General features: G+C 36.4%; 2 protein-coding genes across 6 annotated transcripts in view; both read right to left on the bottom strand.

Moving 5' to 3' along the window:
- The window catches only part of LOC113045877 (TGF-beta receptor type-1-like), a 37321-nt gene extending 30002 nt beyond the window's left edge, over positions 1 to 7319 (bottom strand). The window contains exon 1 of the mRNA XM_026206591.1: positions 7185 to 7319. Within this exon, the coding sequence (XP_026062376.1) occupies positions 7185 to 7275 (91 nt within the window). The 5' untranslated portion in view covers positions 7276 to 7319. The remainder of the gene's footprint in view (positions 1 to 7184) is intronic.
- Positions 7320 to 8786: 1467 nt separating this feature from the next.
- Positions 8787 to 24641, bottom strand: part of LOC113045878 (collagen alpha-1(XVIII) chain) — a 43622-nt gene continuing 27767 nt past the window's right edge. For 4 of the 5 annotated variants that reach the window (XM_026206594.1, XM_026206593.1, XM_026206592.1 and 1 more), the window contains exons 15-43: positions 24528 to 24563; positions 24185 to 24313; positions 22552 to 22614; positions 22366 to 22401; positions 22071 to 22112; positions 21179 to 21241; positions 20914 to 20949; positions 20662 to 20745; positions 20517 to 20582; positions 20125 to 20160; positions 19103 to 19165; positions 18507 to 18596; positions 18394 to 18429; positions 15545 to 15598; positions 15400 to 15456; positions 15248 to 15307; positions 15091 to 15132; positions 14505 to 14529; positions 14338 to 14412; positions 13810 to 13835; positions 13520 to 13618; positions 13257 to 13401; positions 12635 to 12699; positions 12405 to 12533; positions 12199 to 12300; positions 11362 to 11424; positions 11073 to 11270; positions 10831 to 10946; positions 8787 to 9863 (exon numbers count right to left, since the gene is read on the bottom strand). In XM_026206594.1, the coding sequence (XP_026062379.1) occupies positions 9647 to 9863; positions 10831 to 10946; positions 11073 to 11270; positions 11362 to 11424; positions 12199 to 12300; positions 12405 to 12533; positions 12635 to 12699; positions 13257 to 13401; positions 13520 to 13618; positions 13810 to 13835; positions 14338 to 14412; positions 14505 to 14529; positions 15091 to 15132; positions 15248 to 15307; positions 15400 to 15456; positions 15545 to 15598; positions 18394 to 18429; positions 18507 to 18596; positions 19103 to 19165; positions 20125 to 20160; positions 20517 to 20582; positions 20662 to 20745; positions 20914 to 20949; positions 21179 to 21241; positions 22071 to 22112; positions 22366 to 22401; positions 22552 to 22614; positions 24185 to 24313; positions 24528 to 24563 (2253 nt within the window). In that variant the 3' untranslated portion in view covers positions 8787 to 9646. The remainder of the gene's footprint in view (positions 9864 to 10830; positions 10947 to 11072; positions 11271 to 11361; positions 11425 to 12198; positions 12301 to 12404; positions 12534 to 12634; positions 12700 to 13256; positions 13402 to 13519; positions 13619 to 13809; positions 13836 to 14337; positions 14413 to 14504; positions 14530 to 15090; positions 15133 to 15247; positions 15308 to 15399; positions 15457 to 15544; positions 15599 to 18393; positions 18430 to 18506; positions 18597 to 19102; positions 19166 to 20124; positions 20161 to 20516; positions 20583 to 20661; positions 20746 to 20913; positions 20950 to 21178; positions 21242 to 22070; positions 22113 to 22365; positions 22402 to 22551; positions 22615 to 24184; positions 24314 to 24527; positions 24564 to 24641) is intronic. The other variant, XM_026206596.1, reaches the window with a different exon arrangement.

Genomic DNA, 24641 nt, shown 5'->3' on the forward strand with positions numbered 1-24641 from the left:
AAAATGCTGGCTAACAATGCTTTTAGCTGTATTTGGGCGAAACAACAGTCCCAAAAGTGTAAGTGTGGAAAAATGGAAGTCAGAAGATTAAAGATCATATCTATTTTGCCTAAGCATAAGGTTGCAGTTTCATAATACATGAACTACACTTACAAAAAAAAACACAGTAAAAGTGTAAATCTTTTTTTCTTGCACTAGAAACGTGATTTACAATTTTACAAATATACACTTGCGAATGCAAAATGTATTTACGCTTGTGTACACTTTCACAAATCTTACCATGCACATGCAAATCTTTTAGGCATCATTTTAACACCATACATTACTGCTTACATTTGGTACATGTGTATTAGACCACTTGTGATTGAATTTTATTAAGGGGACCCTTTTTACATCAATGTATCTTTCAATGTTTAAACAGGAATAAAAACTCACTGGCTCTCAAATATAATTGAGGTACAAGAGAGCAGCAATAGAACTACGATGTGGCTCATGTGTTTCAGACCGCCTATGGGTTTGGGGTAATCAAAACCCATTCATGTAGTGTTGTTAGAACATAATCTTCCAGAGCAGATATGAATGCAGCTTTCATAACAGGGTCTCTCACAAAGACAAATCTTTAGATGTGTGTGATTTAATGTGGTCCATCATGTACTTTATAATGATTACACATGACACATAAATAGACAAAGACAATACATTTTAATTTGTATCAAAGAGATACATTGATTCTGAATGCGTTTCTCACAGACTGGCAAAGGAGTATACTTTAAAGGCTTATGCATTCAACTGTTTGAGAAAAGGAGCTTTGTGCTCATGTATCCTACTTATCTCATTCGGCACAAATCCAAATATTTAATGTTTCTATATTTACTATCTGAATGCTAAACTTTTATTTATTATGTAAATTATAGGCTTTGTACTTCAGTTCCAATGGTGACACAGAGGCGTGCGTGCTGATGTTCGGTTCACTGTATTTTATTTCGATAAAGTACCAACTGTGCTGTCAAGTTAGCAATGCTGGAACTGATGTGTTTTCTGTGTCTGTGTGTGTGTCTGTGTGCATGCATGCGTGCGTGCCAACGCAATCACTTCAACTGTTTCCTTATACCATCGGAATCAACTTTAAACACTTATTGTCTTATTAATAATGCATCACTGTATAAAGGTCTGCTTTTATTTTTGTACACTCACAATTAAAACAAAATTCTGTGCTTTTGTAAAATAAAGAAAACAATTAGGATGTGGCTTTCTGCCATTTGAGTGTTCTTTCTGTGAACAAATTAAGCCTGTCACAGAATTGAACTGAAACTCAGCATAAATAGTTTTTTTCCCCCCTTGTTTATCTGTAAACTAAATCAAATATATTTCAAGAATGTATTTCTTGTATGTATATATGTACTGCAGATTATATATTTAACATGACATAATAATATTAGTACTTTCACATCTAGGTGGAATTATTATTATTATTTTTACTACTGTATATTTGAAATAAATGAAAAGAAACTGATCGTAGTATATATATTTTTCTGTTGTATTGAAATCGTATCGAACCGTGACCCCGAACAGAGGTACGTACCGAACCGCAACATTTCTGTATCGTTCCACCCCCAATGCCAATAGAGAGAGAAAGCTAGCACAAATCTTGGCAGCGGCAGGTCGCAGCATCACTTAGATGCAAAAGAGAAGATTAAAAAAAAGTTCAAGTGAAAAGTGTTTGAATTTGCAGCACAATGAATAAAGGTTGCTGTGAGATCTAGTGAGATGCATTCACATTCTGCACAGAATCTCTGTTATAAACAGATCATACAGCGCTGACGTAAAAAACCATAAGCAGTAACACTTACTGTAACCATGGTGTTGTGGCAGAAATAGTTGAATGTTATTACATTATTACATTATTATTATCATTTCAGGTTTTGTACAGCCTTTTGAGAGAGAAATGCAATCAATTTTCAATGACTTAAAAGCATTTCACACAAATGATAACAGTACTAAATGATCTAACTTGAACGTTATGTTCAATGGGATGACCAAAATTTGCCTACAACGAACGACCCGTTTGGACTAGATCCCCGTAGTTCCTGCAGTGACGTCACTTAAACAGTTTTTTGACTAACCTCCGCCCACATGAATACACAAAAAAGGGGGTGTGGTCTTGGTGCGTTCCGACGGAGAAGAGGAACAATTGCGTATGTGTTTGTCCCCATGTCGTCGAAATGCTGTTATTTTCATCTTGGAGTCCAATCACCTTTGTTTGGGCTTCCCAGGGACGCTGTACTTCGAGATCAATGGTTACAATTTTTGTTTAACTCGGTTCCCGAAAATTATAATCCACATGTAAAACTATGTGCAGCACATTTTGCTGAGGACCGCACCCTCAATCTCAATCAGTTTAATGCCGGATTCGCACTAAGATTGTCAATGCTTCAAAAAAGCATGAAAAATGGGACCTTTAACGTAAAATTAAAAAAATACCTGAAATCACCATTATAACCTGTAGATGGCAGCAGAGGAGCAGTTATTGGCTTATTAGTCATTCATTTATACTTTTTCCTTTATATTTCTAAATTAAACAATCACGAAAAAAAAACAATAGTCATTTTATATATACATTATATTAAAGATATCAAATAACTTATCAGTAATACAGTTAAAATGGGGAAAATATGTGAATGATTGCATTGCAAGCTGATTTAAGGTATGCCCCTAAATTTTCTGCTTGTGATCCTAAAAGGTTTCAGTGCTCCTAGTAAAAACAGTCTGGAGCCCTGTTATGTGGGATGTACTGTATGCACAGTGCACAAGCCTGTGATAATATGCTAGTCTCACAAGTTTGTTTACAGGAGCAAAGGAAGCAACATTTCCTTACTTTAGCAAAAGAAAACCAGTTTCCTCTTGGCTTATATTGAAAGTTTTCTTTACAAATCCTTGTTTTGTACTTCTTACTCGTGACCAGCATTTTGTTTTGTTCTCTCTTCTGCACTTTGGGAAAACAAAAAACACCCACCTACTCCCATTCTAAAGCTGGGAAGTGCAAGGATAATTTTTAATGTAACTCAGATTGGATTCGTCTGAAAGAAGAAAGTCATATACACCTAAGATGCTTTGAGGTCTGAACTTAAGGGTGAACTTACCCTTTAAGCTTTTTGGCACATTTTACATTCAAAAATGTCATTAAGCAATAATTTAATTTGTATTTAGGTACAATCTGAATGACAATAAGAAAGCTGTGCTTTGGCTTGATAGCTGAATGCACATGAATAATTGAAATGCCATTAAACAATGAAAAAACGTATGCTCTTAATGAGTGAAAAACATAAAAGGCATTTGTTTGTGTAAAAAGTAATGTAGCTGCTTTTCTAGTCAAAATACAAACAAGCCTCGTCATGTTATCTCGTCATATATCACCAAATTATCTCAATGGGACTTGTTGTTTTCCTTGAAATCATTGCTGTGAGGATTTGAAATTGCATGAAGTGTCATTTGTATCCACGACAGATGCGTGTACTGAGAAAACGCCTCTAATCAAACAAACTGTTGCATCCATAGACGTTCAATCATATTAAATGTACTTAACAAAAAATAATGGATGGAATATATCAGCTATCTCAGAACTGATGTTCTGTATCGCATGTTAAGAATACCCTGTGATATTGGTAAGGTACAGAAATAGTCCGATATGTTATTACACCTCAAGTAAACATGTAAAACAGGTTTACTATCAGTCCATATAACTCAGGGCTCTCAAGTCTCACGCATTGGGCGTGAGACTCACGCATTTCAACCCGTTCACACGCTCACACGCCACACCTTGTATTTCTCACGCAGAGACATTACGAGGACAACGCCCACCAAGTTGCGGCGCTATTTTTTTAAACAGTGAAACAGGTAACGTAGAGGAATCAAGTGAGTTCCCCGAAGGCCCTGACACGCACCTGCTAATCGAATAAAAAAAATATAGCTACCGATCAGCCAATCAGAAAATAGCATTGCTGTATCCGGGTAAGATTTTTACAGGCTCGTGCGCAACACAGATCCAGACGCTCGCTGAAGTAGGTAACGTTACGGTTACAGACTTGTCAAGACAATGACACAGATTTTCACTATATGTTTTTTTTTATCAATATATTAATTTAACATTTTTTAAAAACAGTCTAAGATATGTTTTGGTCTGATGGTTATTATGACCCCGACACGCACGCAATTTTGGCCATTATACGTGGTCGGCCGTAGCTTTTGTGCCTATTATTAGCCCACTATTATTTTTTTATTGCCAAAGTTACACGTTGAAGAGGATGCGGGGCTACTCTGACAGTTTTATATAAGAGACTTCTATAATAGGCCTATCCATAATACTTGTATGGCAGTATCCATAATAGTTTAAAAAAAAAAAATTTTTCTTTCCTTTTATTTTTACTGCACCTCATCCTGGTCCCCATTTTCAAAACGTTTTGCCTAGGCTATTTCATTATATTTTATCCAATGTATAATATTGATTATTGCATTCGTCTATTTCAAAGATGTCAGGGAAGAGGCAAAGGAGCAATCTTTCATGCTTTGTTCTAAAAGATCTGGGCCCGTATTCATAAAGAATCTTAATGCAAAAAGTAGTTCCTAGTGACAAAATTCTAAGAAAATTCTTAGAAATGTGGGCGTTTACTTTTAAAATTAAAGAAAAAAATCCTAGTAAAGAAAAAATTAATTCAGAAAGCATCTTATCCCTTAAAAGAGGTCTTAAGGTAAAATTTGTTATGAGCACAGACGAGGACTTTTAAGAGGCTTAAGAGTTTCTTTAGCAGAGGAGAAAATGGCAGAAAGATGAAGAGGCAGAAGAAATGTGTTGCAGACAATGGATGACAATGAGTTAATAAGACGGTATAGATTATATAATAATTTAATATAATATAATTTAATATATAAATTAAAGTAATCACTACATTACGATATTTGGCAACTGGGAACATGCAACAATGCAATAGTGATGATTTGGGTCTGTCACAACCTTCTGTAAGCAGAGTGATCACACAAACAATTACAGCACTTTCAGAACATCTTATTGTGTCACAGTTCATTTAGTTTCCACTGGAGATTCCCACCTTGCAGGCTCTAAAAACTGCATTTATGAATATAGCAGGCTTATAGGTGAACACAAGCAGGGGGAATGAACCGTTAATAGTTTGTCCTATACGCTCCCATGTCTGCTTCTTGTCCCTTGCTGTGTCTGAATTTTCCTTTAAGAATGGCCTTGTGTTCATCCACTAACTGGGCTAACAGTAAACACTGTTCCTCTGTCCAGATTGGCTTTCTCGCTCTTCTTGGCTTTGATTCCATGTTTGATACATTAAAACCAACACTCAAACCGCCACTTACATAGGACGGCAATCACTGTAATTGGAAAGAGTGGAACAATTTTTATCATTCTAAGCCAATCAAATACCTTATAGGAAATTAAAAGCATGGTAAATAAAAAAATAGAATTCATATACACACATATAATGTGTGTGTGTGTGTGTGTGTGTGTGTGTGTGAGAGAGAGAGAGAGAGAGAACGGTCAAATAGGAAAAATTACGCATGTAAATTTAAAGTGAGGATTAGAATAGACCCTATACTTAAAATCACTCTTTTTTTTTCCTTCTTGGACAACCAGCCAATCAGAGTCTTCAAAAGATTGTGTCATACATAGCAACCGGTTCAACCCCGCCTCCTCACTAAGATAAACGTTTTTGTCTTTTCCTTACTCAGAGTTGCTCTCAGATCGGTCCCGAATCGCTTTTAAGCTAAGACTCCTACGTAAAAGTTTTTAAGCTAAATTAAGAGTTTTCTGAGAGGATTCTTAGAATCTTTATGAATGCGGGCCCAGCTCCCTAAAAAGGTGGCTAGGTCAGAGGAGGAGGCAGTGGAGAATACAGTAGGGGAGGGAGTTAGGGTGCCAGTAGAGGATGGGTGCATGGAAGAGACTGTGGAGGACCATAGAGGAAACAGTGGAGAACCCACTGGAAACAGGGAAAAAGAGAGGGTTATGTAGAGCAGCCACCTGTAGGTGTTCCTTTAAGAAGGAGTGGTCAACCCGATCGCCATTCATCACAATGGGAACCACCAGCTCTTTTTACTGGTGCTTAGTCTGCAGACAAGATAACTCCTGTGTCCATCAAGGTGTGAGGGACATAAGCAGGGAGGATTTCTAAAATAGCTGCATTAGTGTTAGTGCTTGCTCATTCAAATACCTATGCTGAGAGGGTTTTCTCCATGGTGGGATTAAACAAGACCAAAACCAGGAACAGTTTAGCACTTGATGGAACTGTGAAAAATGGCTGGCCTGGAACCACAGTGATTCAAATGGGAGCCACCAACCCCTGGCCTCAAAACCAGCTACCAACACCTACTATAAACAGCACTGACCATTTTTTCTCTCTCTCTCTCTCACACACACACACAAATAAATGCTGAATTAAATAAATATTATTTTATTTGTAAGAATATGTGTCATTTATGAGATCAGACACCCGTCCCCATCAAACCCCTGCCGACATCGCGACCGCGGGCAAAATCTCACTCTGAACTCAGTTCAAAACTTGAGAGCCCTGTAACTTGATGGCAGATGCATTGAAATGCAGACTTTGATGTCACTCGTGCGTATCGGAAATTAATAAGAACCTGTCTGGGCTTTGCCCTAAAACATTTTGAATTGATAAATGAGTCGACAGGGAGTTTTTAAACGTCATATTATGAAAAACGTCTATCGCCACAAAACACGTGCGAAACAGATGTTTAATGGAAACTGACTGAAGGTAAACTGCTGATCGAGAATGAAAGCAAATCTAGTCAACAGTTTCAGATGACTGAACATTTGATCTACAGGTTGTTATAAATTAACGGGAGCTTTGAAGTATGGTAAATAGAATACTGTGTCGCGATATCCAAACCTCGCGCGGTGCTCCGATTGCATGCGCGAGCCACTCCATCTCATCTCCCCGTCAGATACCGCTCGCTAACTGTTGTGGATGTGACCGATGTCACAGCACGAAAATCAATAAACTCTCATGCCAGCGCACCTTCCTATGACCTGCGCCATATTTGAACACACCTAGTGAACTAGTATTCTGAAAAAAGGAAACGAATAGAACTTGAGAAATGTAAAACGAGGGGAAACTACGAGGTGTTACAGTCCCAAGACTTACCTCGCGCCTCCTGGGTCACCGTAAGTATGAGTAAAGCCAGCAATATCGAGCGACTAAGTAATGTTCCCACGTCCATCGTGGTAGAGATCATTCTTTAGGACTGGTCAGTTTTTTCTCACACATTCATGTAGTCAGGTCTTTGCTTCGAAAAAGAGAGCGTTCTGATTGGTCAGCGCGGAGAAATATGCCCCACCCACAAGTTCACCCTTCCTCAGTTCAGCAGGGGAGTTCAGCTGTGCTTCAAAACTACTGCGAATCTGTCCCGTGAATGTTGTTTGGAAATTGATCTTATCGTCCCAAATGCAGTTCTTGTGATCAGAGAGATCATGACATAATCATGGAAGGAATTGTACATAGGCTACGCAGCTGAGAAAACAACAACATCCCTTAGATGGTTTTGGTCTCCACATTTACATAATATAATAACATGCAATTATATTTCCTGTATGAAAGCCCTTAGGGTGTCTCTGTGCAGCATTCACAGTCTAAATGCATTTTTTTGTGATGCATGTGCTGCTTTAGATTCAACATTTGTGCTTCCATGACACATAAAATAGGAAATAAAAAGGGTTTGAATCATTATTGTCAACATACTGAGTCTCTATATGGCCAGAAGTGAAAGAACTATATGACCTCTGAGTGAAATGAGCCAGGCCAGACACACAGCCTGAAGGAAGAGATTGATGAGAAGCTATTATCTGCAGTTAGTGGACTGCAGCAAACGTCTCTTTCCTGTTGGTCAGAGTGGAATTGAACTATCTGTATTAGACTGTGCTGCTGATGTACAAAACAGAGGTAATGACATGATGTGATGCAAAAGAAAGAGGCCAATGATGATTTATTATTAAGACTACGTTAAAAGTTGTTTAGATGCATTTTAGATAAACTTGGAAGTGAGGCTGCATTGCAAAAAGTAACCGTAAAATATTATCTGTGTCAAGCTTTGCACTAAATCTTGTTAAAATCATTATACTGTACATTTAGTTTTTTCTTCAACCACATATCCTGCTTTATGCATCTCCACTCTGCCCCCTTGTGACCTGATATCTACCAAAAGTGGGGGTTCAGTAAGATTTAGTTTTAAAAGAAATCAATGCATTTATTAAGCTTTAAATTGATTAAAGTGTCAGTAGACATATAATGCTATAGAAATTTCTATTCATCAAAGAATCCACAAAAATTCAACATTAGAATGATTCGTGACAGATTATGTGACCCTGAAGACTGGAGTAATTGCTGCTGAAAATACAGCTTTACCAACACAGGAATACATTACATTTTTAAATATATTCATATAGAAAACAGTTATTTTAAATTGTAACAATATTTCACATTCTTACTGTATTTCTGATCAGAAACATTCAGCCTTGTGAACATGAGAGATTTCTTTCAAAAATATTGAAAAAATTGTGCAGACCCAAAACGTTTGAATGTTGTACATAGTCCTATTTACTTTGAGAAGAGACAGGTACATTGAATCTTAAGAAAATCTCCACAATGTGTCTATATATATATATATATATATATATATATATAGTTTCTAATCCTTTCTAAATGTTTGTGTGTATTGTTCTAAACTACAATAACAAAAGACAAGCACACTTACTGTATAAAACAAAACATTTATTCACTGAGCACCATTCAAATAATAAAAAAGGGGAATTCTTTATTACTGTTTCATACTAGAAGATAAACAACGCTGTTACTGACTTTCTAGTACGTCTTTCTAAATGTCATAGAAAGATTAAACAGTGAAGAGTTATAATGTGGTTGTGGCCTCTGTACGTTTTTAGTTTTATGTGCTGCTTTTACATAACAAATTAGACTTTTTGCCTTTCTTAAATACTAGTGTAAATGCAAGTTCACGAAAAGGAGCTTTGTGGGTGTGAAAACTAAAACAAAACAAGAAATTATTAATACAGTGCATTTAAAAACTTCCGAAACTCCCTCATATGAACACAGCATATCCAAATACAGATGTCTAAATATTGGCATTTAATCTGATTAAAAATAAGCATCTTTTATCTATCAACATTTGTGTTTACAAATTGGTAGTTAATACATTAAACACACAGTAACACACACACAAACACACACACACACACACACAAAACCTCTGTATTAGTTATTGTGAGGAGGGGCTAATGTCATCTGAGAAGGCACAGAGCAATGCAGTGAATTCATACAATAGATCTACTCTTGCTTGTTGATGTCTGGGTGAGGTATTCTTTGGTATTCTAATAGAACTCGGTGGGTCGTTGATTGAACAGTATCAGTGGGTGATTTATACATATTTACATCATGCTCAGAGAAGAAGTGAAACAACATGATTGCAGTGCCATTTCCCCTGGCTTGTAACTTCTCATAGGAGCTCTCTCCCTAATAAAAGAGTAGATTGGATATTATCCCAGCCACTGCAGCTCGCTACATCTGCATTACTTTACTTTAAAATTGTCAGCTGTCTAGTTCTTTCCAGGGTTCTGGATGTAGCTGTTCTCAATGCAAAGCACAATGAAGTGGTTTGAGCAGCTACGCGTGTGTTGCCCCAGCAGTCTGCCGGTCTGCAGAAGAGACACCTGTCCCGTCACCGCCATGTCACCCGTCCGCCAGGCCTCACAGTAGCTAGTTGTCATTCGGATGCCCGCGTTATTCGAGCCGTGCCACACCACTTTATGAGGCCTTGAGTCATAATAACATACCATATGTTAATTCAGGTTTGTTAATAATATAAGAAATAATATTAAATTTGATTAACCTGAAAGGTTAAAATCGATGTACTGTAGAAATGTAGAAATGTATAAATTGTTTCCAGTTTCTGAGGTGTTGAGTCAGAGTAATATACAATTTATTAATTCATGCTTGTTCATATTATAAGAAATAATATTAATGTAGATAACTTGAAAGGTTAAAATATATAGAAATGTAGAAATGTGTATTTTTCAGAATATAAGTCACATTTTTCCAGTTTCTGAGGCCTAGTAACATGCAATTTATTAATTCACATTTGTTCATAATATAAGAAATAACATTAATTTAGATAACTTGAAATGTTAAAATTAGTGTTGGGCACCGATTAATTGTTTTAAAATCGTGATTAATCACATGATTTTCTGCGATTAATGGACTACAGAGATAGATGTGTAAAACAATATATTGTGAGAGGGCCGTGTATTACTGCGTCCCATATGACTCAAAATAATAAACCACAAAGTTAACAAAACAATGCACTCCACTGTGCAGAGAAAGTTAATTATCAGCTTTAATCAATTAATGCATTAACTCGTTAATAACACTTTAACTTGCCCTGCTCTGGTTAAAATATATGTAGAAATGTAGATGTGTATATTTTTCAGAATATAAGTTACATTTTTGAATTCGTATCTAAAAATAACGGCAGTAAATATAACACTGAAATTTACATTTACATTATTTCCAAATGTGACATTAAAATGTGACTTATACACCAATGTGACATTGACCTAGTGCTTAATTTTCAGAAAATAGGGTGACTAAGATTAATAACTGCTGTGACATATTCTTTGATTGTTCATTGAAATGTACCTAATTAATACTGTAGCATTTAGAACCTTACTCAAAGTGTTAGCAGACAAATTAATTTAACACACAAAGGAAAAAAGCTATTTACCAAGCTTCATCTGTCATGACATTTTGTCCATCAAAGGAATAAATCGGTGTAAGTGGATCAAAAACAGCCCCGTCGCCAGAGAACATAGCCATCCAGCTGCTGAAAAGCACATCTCCCTAGAGAGGGAAACACAAGAAGCTAAATTTAGACAGCTAAACCTAGGCAAACTACATGTATTGAGAGCTCACTGACCAAAAACACTTGATTAAAATCTACTGTTGCAGGCAAGCTCCTTTACATACTTTAAGGTTCACCACTGGCAAGCTGAAGCGGTCCCCTTTCCTGACGATGCTGGAAATGTCTTGTAGGTGAGAGGAGAGGAAAGCTCTGTAAGTGGATGTCAGGCCCCTGGCACGGGCTTGCTGGAAACACTGATAATCTGCCCCTCGGATTCCATGCATGTCCCCTCTGAGTGGGGCATTGAGTGCCACCAGGTGCAACTGAGAAGATCAAAGGTCAAAGATCATGTCAAAGCGCTCACTTTTTCATATCAATTATTTAGAAAGCAACAAGGTTATAAGCAACCCTTACTGCTGGCACTGAGTGCGAATTCTGTAGAAAAACATGGTAGTCCGGCTGTAAGCTCTTCAACTCCTGACATAAACATTAGATATTCACATCAGATATTAAGATACAGTATACAACATTCTAAATGAAATTAGAGTTTGATTCTAGAATACTGTAACAATTCTCTTGGTTTTGATGAATGGCAGTAAACGAACAAAGATTTTAAGACCATACTGGGGATATCGGTACCAGATATCGGACAGATATTTTGTCATTTATGATTACGATATTCAATATTTAATCAGTTTGATTAACCTTTCTATAATCATTTCCTTGAAGTTTACTTAAAAAGTTAATTTAAAAACAATATATTTAATCTTCAGCAAATCTCGAACAGAATGTATATTATTAACTTAAAAGAAAACTAATACAAACAAGTTAAAATGTAAATATTAGATGAAGAAAAAAATAACTGAAATCATTTAAAGCTAAACAGAATAAAAACCTAATAAAAATGACAAAATAGCATTAAAAAATAACAATAAACCAAAATTAGAATAAAACTCAAATTACAAAAATAAGAGCTAATTCAAAACATTTATTAATGCAATGATAATATACAAATTATACTAAAATAGCACTGAATTTAAAATGTAAATTTTCTTTATACTGTATATTAAACTGTTGCAATGCCTAAACTCACTTGTACCATTTAAAATGACTGATTTTAAAATAGCATAGGATTTTATTATCAGCTGTGTATTAGTTATCTGTGTAATAATGACCAGTTTATCGGTATATCCCAAAATTTGAATATTGGTACATATCCAGACTGCAGTATATGTATGACTCATAACGAACCTGGCTAGTAACTCTAGGTACACTGCGGTCGCTGGGTCTGCTCAGGCCTTGTGACAAAGCAGACGAGGAACTGTCTTGAGGAACTGGGATTAGCTCTCCTAGCTAACAACACAGTTACACATCAGAAAACATTTGAATAGGCAGACAACAAGGAGCTAAGTTGCTCTTTTAATTTGGTTTTTAAGAGAAATGTAAAGAGTAGATACCTCTACTTTCTTCCAGCCCCCTCGTACCCTGATATACAGTTCACTCTTGTCTATAACATATGCCAGAGTCCCTTCCGCAGCCTGATTGGTCTCTCTTATCAAGGTCTGAATGTTTTTATATGTTCTCACCTGGGTGGCAAAGTAAGCAGTCATTAACTAGACAAATAAAAAAAATGCAAGGCGCATTTATCCTTTTATGAGCTTGCTGAGTTTCGTCCCTTTTAACTTACAGGGTTTCCATTGCCAGGAGCACCAGGCGGTCCTTGAGGACCTGGAGGTCCAGGGAGACTTGCAGCTGAGACAGAAACAAGTGAAATAAAGCAATAAGCCCCAAGAGGCCATGGTTTACAGTGAATTTATAACACCTAGGGGGCATTATAAAATCCCCTTAGCTGTTATAAATTCACTCTAAACCATGGCTTCACTGGGCTTATTGCTTTTATAAAATGGTTATTCCATATACATAATAAGGTTTCACAGAACAAAACCAAGCAAATAATGTGTAATAATATAAATAAAAACAGTATTCTTCCACCAGACAATATAGATCCTCAGAAACAGTTGTGGTTTCAACAAAGCGGTGTCCGGGCAAGACACAGAAGTAAACAAAGGTGTATTTTTTTAGTGTAATTTACAACAGCTTTGACCACGGCTCAACCAATCAGAATCAAGGACTGGAACTGTTCATTTTAAAACAGAATTTTGGTGCATTATTAAGTTGTCGATAAGAAGTTTTAAGCCCTTATAAAGTTCCTCAAAATGACTCTGTTTAAGAATGCGCTCTGCCTAACCATTTAAAGTTACGAAAAGTTATATTTTTGCAGTCATGATAAAGTAGTTATTTGTTGTTACCAGAGCCATATGCAGATGGAGTGCCTGGTGGTCCAGGAGGTCCTGGTGGCCCCTGTGGTCCTGGAATTCCATAGCCAGGCAGTCCTGGAGGGCCCGAGGGACCAGTGTCTCCAGGAGGACCAACAATAGAGTCACCTTTCGGTCCCTAAAACACAAAGCGTCACATTGGGGCTGGAATGTGAAAAGACACACTTTCACTTAATAAAATGTACTGTATCATAAGAAGGATAGTCTCAGTTTATGTCTTTTTTCAGATGACTCACCACAAGGCCTGGCCTCCCAGGCAGCCCCGGTGAGCCAGGCAAACCAGGATCCCCTTTTTCTCCCTTTTGCCCCTTGTAGCCATCATCACCTTTAGCACCCTTAAGAGACACACACTCAACACTGTCAACAGCTCAGAGGACAGCTCTGATTGTGGCATAGCATGAATGCACCATTAAACAAGAGTTTGTGCAAATTTTTGTCCATTTTAAGTTTTAAGTGTGATTACAGAATCTACACAAATGCTTAAGGTATTTTTCAATTATATGTGAGATACTGAACAAGTGCTTACCACATGACCATGAGGAAACAAAGGCACTGTGAAGAAAGAAAACAAAGATCATTGTTCAGGTTTAGTCACTGGACTGTCTGTCAGTGCCATATAAACACGTAATGCAAATTTGTTTATATTCATAATACACAAAAATCAATGCAAAATGTGCCAGATCTAGCCAGAGTGACCAATTTTAATCTGTAGTCCGACGGCACATTGGTGAAAAAAAAAAAAAAAGAAAGATAAACCACAATGATAATTTTATACATTTTAATTGTGACATGAGTCTATTCCACGGGTTCCTTTAAGGCAAAAGAAAACAGGCTAAAAGTACTTCTTATCAGTGGTATATAACAATCATGTTCCTTCCTGTTATTTGATTTATGTACTCCTTAAATATGCTAAGTGCAAAACCATTAAGAACCTTAAAAACCAACATTAAATTAGGTAATTTAATCAATCAATTATAGTTTCACAGTCAATTACATAATCAATTACAATGCAGTTTTATAGGTAATTTCCCAAAATAAGGCATTTTTATTATACCTGCAGTTCCTGGCAACCCAGGATTTCCCACATCACCCTTGTCCCCTTTGACTCCTAATGATGCTCTTCCACTGCCTGTTTCAATTGGAAAAATATAATGAAATATAAAATATTATGTAAAAAAAATAGTTGAAAAAGCTGCTATATTTTAGATCTGCTACTTATACCTTGTTGTGAATTGTTGTTGTTGACCTGTAAGACAAATTATTTATTTTTATAAAATTTGACAATATTTTGGACATAACAGAAGTGATGATACGAAATATTAAAAAGGAAATTAATCCAGGCTGGCTAATGTCAGCATATTCAGGAGTAAACGGTTATGTTAGTGTGGCATTTTAAAACGTACACACCATGAAAAATACCATAATACCATGATGCTACACTGCTGAGCCCAACAAATGTTAGAGCTCATGCAACATGCTTTGGTGAGCTTAGGAGAGTGCCTCAGATGAGATGAGATACTGGGTTAAAAACCATGGACACACATTCCTTAATTTGCAAATAAAAGCATAACGCAGGCATTATTCAGATATAAAAATAAATAAAATATTCCCTTTAGTAAAATTTAATTTAGATCTGTTTTCAAATCAAACTTTTCTATGCTGTTTTTAAGACCATGAACCCAATCCAAAAGCACCTTAGAAAGCAATGTAGGCGGGGCTAGTGTATTAGGGGAGGAGCTGAGCCAGAAGGACATGCGCCGCACCCGAAGCCAAACCACCAATAAGAGAATTTCACTCATTAACTTACTGGTATTTTGCAGTGTGGTCTAGGAGGAACTGGGAAAACTGTCTTTAGAGCAGAATTATTTCATGACTTTTGTGAAAATTGCATCATAGGTTAAAGGACACTTTGATGCTCAATTTAATTTCCATATGCTGCAAATCTGTTAAGAAGATAAACTTACTCCATTGAGACCAATTACTCGTCCTGGTGGCCCTGGAGGTCCAGGTGGTCCCGGCGGACCCTTGAATACAGGTAAGCCATTTTATCTAATTAGATGAAGACATGAAACATAATGGAAGCATCATGTCACAAAGAAAAAAAAAAAAAACTTACAGGGGGGCCACTGGAATCTCCCTTGTCCCCTTTCCTTCCAGCTATTCCAGCCCTGCCCTGAAATAAATTTAAGGGAGTTAATGGAAATAAGCATGAGATAGTGAGACTGTAAATAAACAGACACATTGTTTTATTTATTTTTTACCGGTCGACCAGGAAGTCCATATTCTCCCTTTTGCCCAGGTGGTCCAATCGGCCCCTAAAGATTAAAGATAAACATACATATTCTCATCGGTTGAACTGTAAAAAAAAAGGTTAGGGTTTGTTTAAATAATCATCACAAAATTTGTCTAAAAAGGTTTTTATTTAATGAAAAATTTGCCTTATTAAACAACTATTATTTTTAAGCCCCCCCCATTCTGGGGCCTGAAATTGAGGAATTCGGGTCAGTACTGCTAATTAAACAATATTTTGCTGGATGTGCTTTGTGCTGGCACCTTGGCTGGTTTAAGACTGTCATGGATAAATAAGGTGACAATAAAACCACCCGTAGTTGGCAGCAAATCCTTGTTTTAATAAATTATTTATTGAATAATTCGAATCAGACTATTCGTTCAAAACGGCTGATTCATGTTGAATGAAGTGAATGGACCGCTGAATAACTGGTTCAAATGATTCGTTCAAAAACAGATTAATTCAAGGAATAAAAACACCTTGTTGCTCTACACTGTTGTATAAAATTATTGGCATATTTATGTGCTAATATTGAGAAAAATACTTTGCTTGTTCAGTTAATATAAAACAAAAAAACTCATACATGGCTATTTTTTCTTTCATTGCTTGAATTACAAGGCATTCTAACTGCTTTCTAATGGGCTTCATCGCGCAGGGAACACTTCTGGGGTTCAGGTTTTCTTGGATAAACCCAGAGTTTCTTTCGGTCACCTCCCCTTTTTTAAACACTTCATTAATGCACGTTGGAAAAAGACCATTCTTTTAACCCCCCCCCCCCCCAAATTACACATATAAAGAATAAAAATAAAGATTGATTGATGAAGAAAATGATATAAGATACTTAGTCTTATTTCCTGGGGGGGATCTAAATTAAGTGCATTTTACTTAAGTAAAATTATATGCCAGTGTGGTAATAAAAATAATCTTAATGCAAATGGAAACAAAATTATTCTGAGTGTCTATTACTAAGTGCAAATCTACTGTAGCTCGCCCTCCATTGATACATAAGGTTAAAAAATGACACATGTGAATAACGGCTTCAATGGTGTAGGCAGTAATGTTTTGGGCACGGAAAATAGCCTTGTAACACTATTGATTGGGTTAGAGTCCGGCTTTTGCCGAGCTCATTCTTCTCACTTTTCCCATCACATGTTACATTAGAATTTATTTTCAATAAAAATGAACAAAATGGTCTAAAAGTGGAAGTAAAGTGCCTAACGAGTGTATAATATAATAATAATTGTAATAAATATAATAACTTACAATCTGTTATTATTGCATCCTGTTAATGTATAACAATACTGAGGTGCACATGTATCTGCCAGTATACAGTATAACTATCATCTAATTATTGTTTACACTTAGCCTGTTGCAAAGAACTGCTACTTTTACATGGTAAATAGAATATATCACGATTTTCACTACATTTTTTCTGTAAATAGCATCTAGAGCTACTTTTCACTTAGCCTAATGTAAATAGGATCTATCACTAAGAAAGTATATTAATTCCACTTAGTGTAAATAGCCACTGCCTTATTTTTCTTACTCTATTGGCAGATCATTTGTAAAATAAGAAAAATGCATTTAAAATATTATTAATATTATTATTTTTTATATATATTTTTTTTTGCCCATGAGATACCATAAAATGATTAGGTATCAGTTCATTAATCTAACGTTCTGGCAGTTTTCACCTGTGATATTATAACACTGATAAGAATTACATCTGTATCGAGTTTGAAGTATGCAGACGGCTTTTTGGCGGGAGCTGTTGCCATGGTGAATCGTAATATCGGCGCTCCATTGATAATGGCTTTTTATAGTTGCGATGTTTATAGCACACGCTTACCTCAGAGTCAGTCAATGTAGAGTTGATTAAACCAACTCATTTCAGCTGTTCTGTAACCGAAAACCCAGAGTTTCCCATTTCAGGGTAAGTCAACTCAGAGTTTAAGTTTAAACTCAGAGTTGGTTGAACCTCCTTAGTAAAACAGGCCCTGGACTCTCAAGATATGTTTTTGTTTGTTTTTTGCAAAGTCGGTTCTCGCCAGATCTCCTATCGTCACACATACAGCACAATGACATCATGTCAGTGGAATGTGTTTAAATTCTAATCAAGGAAAAATAATACCGTCTGTTGTCTTCTATTTAAAGAACATTAAAAGTTGCGCTTGAACCATTTTGCATGAAAAATGATGGAAACTTGCTTTAGCTTGTTACAGTTTTCACGGTTCATGGGTATGTGTGTTCATTCCTGCTTGTCTGCATGTTGTTGTCATCGTGGCAGCATCTGTAGTGCATTTTCTCCTGCCTTTATCTGTCTTGCGTTTGCAGTGCATGTTGTTAGACCGTTGTTTTTTCATGCCTGTCATTTCTGTGTGTTTCCCCATTGTCTGTGTTTCCTGCTTCACTTCCTGCCTTGGATTATCTACCGTTGTGGATACTACGGAGTTGTTGCTGGATTTCTCTGTCTGTGTTGGACCGTGTTAGTGCCTCACAGTCTCCGTGCCTCTGAGACATGCTCACCTGCGTGATTACATCTGACCATTTGTTTGGCTTTATGTTTACGGTTTGATACAAATAAATTGCACTTCACTTGCAACTGGATTTCGAGATCTTATTCCCTGACAACAGTACCGATTTCTGATTTGCCAATCACCATTATTTAGCTTGCAAATTATCATAAGTAGAGATTTTAACCTTTAATTTGCACAATAAATATTACATAATACACAACATCATTAATCTAAAGAGAATGGTTAGTAGGGATGATGGTCTTTTTTTTTCCCACCGGGGGAATGCCCCCCCCCCCCTTCTTACCAATATCCCAGGCCGTCCAGAAGGGCCGATGTCTCCCTGCAAAGTACAACGATGTCAATGTCAGACCATTAAGGAACAACAAAAAGTTCAAGATCAAAAGTAGTTGGTTCAACCTTCATTCCCTTCGGTCCTCTGGGTCCTTTCAGGCCTGTTATTACAGAGCCATCAGCAGCTATAGATACACCTGGCTCCCCCTTTTCTCCCTATCAGACAATACAACAAATGATATTCCATGAAATGTACATTGCTTTATGGCAATCTCGACCAAGTAGCTCTAATGTAGTATGTCATATACTGTATATGCAATGGGTGAAACATCTACTTCCTGTAAGCAAGGTGCAGTAAGCAATTTCAGCTATTTAACTAGGTTCTGCCAGCCTGAACACATAAGGGAGAGCGTGGGACTCTCTTTGGCAGTGTCTCTGGGCTGTCACAGACTTAGTCCTCAGGAGACCTATTTCAGTGATCTCTGAGTTGGAAAGAACATTTTATGTGTGCTATTCAAAATAGCTTAGAGCACCTTTACATTAAGTAATCAGATGTGACAGCTAAATTACAGTGGTAAAGACAGCATTCAGATTTATGAATACTTGAAAATAAAATGAGCCCTCATTAGGAAATTTGTCATATCAGTTGTGAGGCAATGATGGCAGAATTTGTGCTGCATTATTTGCAACAGGTTATTTCTGATCACGTTTTAAACCCATACCTTCAGTCCTGGAGGTCCTTGAATGCCAGGAAACCCAATTTCACCTTTTGGTCCTCTTGGGCCCTGAGCATTAAAACATTCAGTCAAGTTACTTCCCCTGTTATAACGGTTTGTTTGCCATTTTATAAACCCAAACACCAGAGTAAGCCCATTAAAAGCTCTACACAAAATCAATAAAACGAATTTAAAAGAATAAGTTCAGCTTAGCCAGAGGCAATTTTAATTACCAGAAAAATTTTATTCTTTCTGTTTAAAAAAAAAGAAGCAAAACTCAAGGTTACAGTAAGGTACTTACAATGGATGTGAATGGGGCTAATTAGCAAAATGGATTCATTTATTCATTCGGTTTATATCCACTTTTCATTGCCACATCAACACAACACTGTAAACCATCTATACAACTCATTACAGATGGAATGCAGAATAATTGATAAGTGCTTCTATAGGTTTAGTAGCTTCATATTTCTGCTTTTTAATACTCCAAACATTTTATTCACTGCCATTGTGAGTGTATCGATGAAACAAAGGAAATGATTGAACTTTCATTGAAAGTGGAATCTTCATTTAAGATTTTTTTTTTTACCATAGAATTTTGAGGAAAGAAGAATGTTCCAACCACCAAATTATGGATTATTATTTAATGACACTGAAAGGTAAACTGGCAAATTCATACACAGATAGATCATATGATGAGACTGAACCTAGTAAAACCACTATGAAGCTACGTTAATCCATCTCAGGTGGTCTACAACTTGGTTGCCTGACCATTTCTTGATTGATTGCATACCTATGCATATTGGGACTGCAAATGTTATTGCTTCACAGTATTGCAAAACCAAGATTTTTCATTTTTATTTTACTTGGTTATTCAGAGTGTCTGTCTTTTAAATAAAACAATGGTCAAGCAAACTCCGTAGGACCACTCAGCAACAGCTTCATGAACTTCACAACTTTAACATCAGTAGATCATCTTGAAATAGTTTTAATGAATAAAGTAGACAGAAAATGAATGATATTCTTACAGGGAATCCTGCTTTGCCAGGCAAGCCTTCAGGGCCCTGCAACATGCACAACACACACACACACACACACACACACACACACACACACACACACACACACACACACACACACATACATACAGAAGCAAGCAAAAAATCATCAGCAATGACATGGATGCGATGCATGATCAAAGAACAAACCCATTCCAGATCATGTGGAAATGCCAGACTTAGCAGCATTGTGCTGAGGGCTGGGAAAGATCTTGAAGATTTCCTTATCCTTAGAGCTGTGATTGCTCCTTGACACATTTCTTGCACAATTTAGATTAAAAGCTGACGTTTGAACTATCCATGTTAAACATGCTGCATCTTAGAAAACTTTTCAGGGGAAAACAGTGAGTTGCTTTACGTACCATAGGGCCTGGAGGTCCTCTGATCTTAGTGAGGTTCAACTTGGCTGCAGTATCATTAAGAAGGAACTGGAGGAAAAAATCATTATGTTTTTTGCCTCTCAAGCAAAACATAGCAACAAAGTAGGTTACCAGACTTTATACTTACATCCTGGAAGTTAATGGTCGGTCCAGGTGGGCCAGGGGGACCAGGAGGCCCTGTTATGCTCAGTCCATCACGACCTCGCTCACCCTAAGTCACAATTAATACAGCAGTTTACAGCATATTCTACACACAAAGTGAAATTAGTTTCATACAGTGTGCTTTCAGCTTGAGATGAATGCCATCATGCATTATTCATCACATTATTCCTAACTACACATTACTGCTCAAAATATTCTTAGATAAACGATGCAATACCTTCTCTCCTGGATTGCCCTTGTCCCCCTTTGGCCCCTGTTTACAGTAAGGTGACAACAGCAAAAACATTAAACATTTATTGTGCCACAGCTACTAAAGTCATTTTTGATAATTTGCACGCTGCATAAAAATTTACCCATCACTTGCTAAAATACTTATTTAGTATTCAGAATTTCATCAGTTGTTCAAACCATTATGAAACATGGAGTATACAGTATAATCTTTTTTCAGAGTACTTCAAGAATGCAAGAAACCAAAGACTGACCCTGGCACCTGGTAAACCAGCTAATCCTGGTATTCCATCCTGTCCTGGCGATCCTGGTTCACCCTGGATAGAGAAGAGACATGGATCGGGAAACATATTCATTCCTATTCGGACGGTAAATGTTTTTCATTGGAAACCAGAAGTCATTTTGTAAATCCTTTTTGACCACTGACAAGCACCATATAGTTAAACGTGAGAATTTGAATGTGTTTTAAAAATAGACACCTTCATTACTGAAATGAAAATACTGTAAACCACATTTGAAATAGGCATTTATTATGGCAGCAACAGATATAAATACAAATTTATTTTCTCCTGATTATTTTCATTTTATCATCCATGTCTTTTTTTCCCCCAATAAAAAATATGTTTTAATAAAATAAATAAAAAATATGAGCCTAGCCAGGTCTTATATAAATAATAGGATGCATTAACTTATTTCTACTCATTTCTACATTTAAAAAAAGACAGCTATCATTTTGAGATAGAAATGCATGACAGAAAACAATTTAAACCAACAGTGTATCCACTTTCCTATATTAAAATAGGATATTTAAATAAGTGATACTTACATTTTATTTTATTTTCCTATTATTTAATTAAATATGATTGTATTAATTGTCCAAGCAACACATGACTGATCATCTGAGAAGAGCATTGTGGAATCACAAACTTTCACCTAGAACATGAAGGTATCTTCATCCAAATTCATACGTTCTATCACTGAGGAGCCAGTCAGATTTATTTTACAGACATCAACATGACAGACAATTAAACCAGCAGTGGATCACTTCCTATAAAATTTGTTATAAAATTGTGATATAAAACTCATTTTGAGTTTAGAAGGTATATATTTAACTATTTAGCGTGACTATAGTGGAATTTGACAAACCTTTACAGACAAACCGGGGGCTCCATCAGTACCAGGAGGTCCCTACAAAAAAAAAAAACAACAGAACAGGCATATTACTAAAATATAATATATTGTTAATTTACCCACACACAAACACACCTAACCATTAAACTGGAATGAATGAATGTATGAATTAATTAATTAATTAATCAATCAATAGAAATATAAGCAGTTTGGCCATAAATTAATTGTATTCTAATACTACTTTTTTCTATATAATGAAATGACTAAATACAATAAAATTCATACTTAAAATTTTTGAGGATAAACACACCTGAGGTCCTGGTGGGCCAGGGTTACCAGGAGGCCCCTTAAAAAAAACTCAGTTTAGGTCCATTCAACAAACAAATTTTGTTTGCACAAAGAAAATGAACTCATTCAAGGAAATTACGGTTAGGACCTTGATATGTGAATAGAATTTGAGGATGACATAATAGTAGTAATGCTTTTGTACACTTACATGATAACCTTTCGAAATTCCAGCTCCGAGAAACAATCTGCTTTCACCAGAACCCTCCAAATCCTGTCGGAATAAAACATCCCCTGTCCTTAGAATAATAAATAGAGAAGCAAGACCCACTCAAAAGCTTAAGAGAAAATAATGACTCTGAATGGATAAAATGGTGTGCTGACCCTGAAAAATAATGTTAAAAGAGTTTCTACCTCAAAGAATCAATATCATCTCAAAACCAATACAGTTCTCATTTAAAGGGGTCTTTCTCTTTGGAGTGTTACAAGCTCTTGTTGCATAAAGAAGATCTGTAAGATTGCAAGGAGATAGTCAACCACTCCTACCTAAACATCTCATTTAAACACACCCCCACATGTCTACATCACAATGTGGGAAGATTTGCATAACACCGCCCAAATGTTCACGTAAAGAATGAAGGCGTACATTTTATTCTCGCGGTTGCAGCCATATTTTGGAGATGCTTCGTGTTTCGTAGTGAATACTAAACTACTTTGCTTGACCTTCCAAAACAGGACACAGCTAGAAATCAGTGGTTAAGTTGTATTTACAACACTGTTACAGAACATATTCAAATATTCAAATATTCAGCACATTTTACGGAGGATGAGGGCTGTTTCCTGTGAGAGTAGCCTACAATGCCAGTTTCTTTTTTTTATGAAGTGGGGCAGTTTCAATTTTGCAAGTACAGTCTGGCGCTTCTGACTCACAGACTATAAGTACATTTTCATATTTAAAGGATTTGCCACTGATTATTCAAACCCAAGTTTTGAGCAGTGTAAAATAGCGCTTGTTGTTTCTTGTTTCTCCAGATATGGTTTTATGTTTACACATCAATATATGCACCACGTAAACAGACAGTATATGTCATTATAATCAGTAATTATGTCCCCACTGGATGCAACAAATGCCTCATTTGTTATTGGTTTTATTGGTTTTGTCTTGTCTTGCCAGGACACATAGCATCACAATATGTTAAGGGGCGTAAGACTTCCGTCAGACACTTGAGGAATTGGGCCAATCACAACGCACTGGATAGCTGGCTAATCAGCATACACCTAGCTTTACAGAACAATGAGCTTTGTAAAAATCAACATATTTCAGTAAGGCGGGGCATAGAGGAGAAACAATAATGTATATTATGTGGAGAATAATGGGTTTTTTCCCCCCTTAAACCACATAAACATTACATTACAAAATAATTTTCTTTTTAGCAACGTCATATGACCCCTTTTAGGATTTGATTTCCTTTTAAACTAAAATGATCCACTTTGAAAATGAAATATTTCACAACCAAGAATAAATTGGAAAACTTGAATGTTACCCTTGAATTGTCCTGTTTGTATCATGTGAATTTAGACTGTTTTGCTTTGGCCTTTGATTTGGAGCAAATTTCCTAATAATCTTTTACTAAGTACAGGATCTACAAGCCTGGGCAAACCTGACCTGTATTTATGTATAGGTTTTGAAGAAACATTTGAGATCTGATTATCCATGTACCATTATGTTTCAGATGAATCCTTAGCATATTCTCTTGCTGACCATAACGTCCTGCCTTTAAATCCCAAAAAGGTGGTTAGCCACCAATGAGTCTCTAAAAACAGAAAAATACTTTTTTTCAGACCTTCAAAGTGTCCACCATGAAGTTATTGCTTAAAGGTCCTGGTGGGCCAGGAGGGCCAGGAATGCCAGGGGGACCAGGTACACCCCTCGGTCCCATAGGACCGACAAGGCCAGGGTCACCATTTTCACCCTTAATAAGAAGAATGAAGCAAACAAACAAAATAAAAGCACACAATTTGCATTAGTTCTGTTGCAAATTCTGTGTGAAATTCCTCATTTGATATGCCTGATTTACATAGATTTCTGTTCAAATGCCTGGATTCCGTCCAAGAAAAATTTGTCAAACAATGTTAAAGGTGACCCTACCATTATGCATCATAAATGTGCAGTTATAAACATGATACCTTAGGTCCAGAGGGCCCTCTTATTCCTTGTTCACCCTGTGAAAGAAAATCAGCATTTTTAAGAATAACAATATATATATGTATAATATATATATATTATAATATATATATATA

The sequence above is a fragment of the Carassius auratus genome, chromosome 27 (genome assembly GCF_003368295.1).
Source record: "Carassius auratus strain Wakin chromosome 27, ASM336829v1, whole genome shotgun sequence".
In the NCBI taxonomy this organism is placed as follows: domain Eukaryota; kingdom Metazoa; phylum Chordata; class Actinopteri; order Cypriniformes; family Cyprinidae; genus Carassius; species Carassius auratus.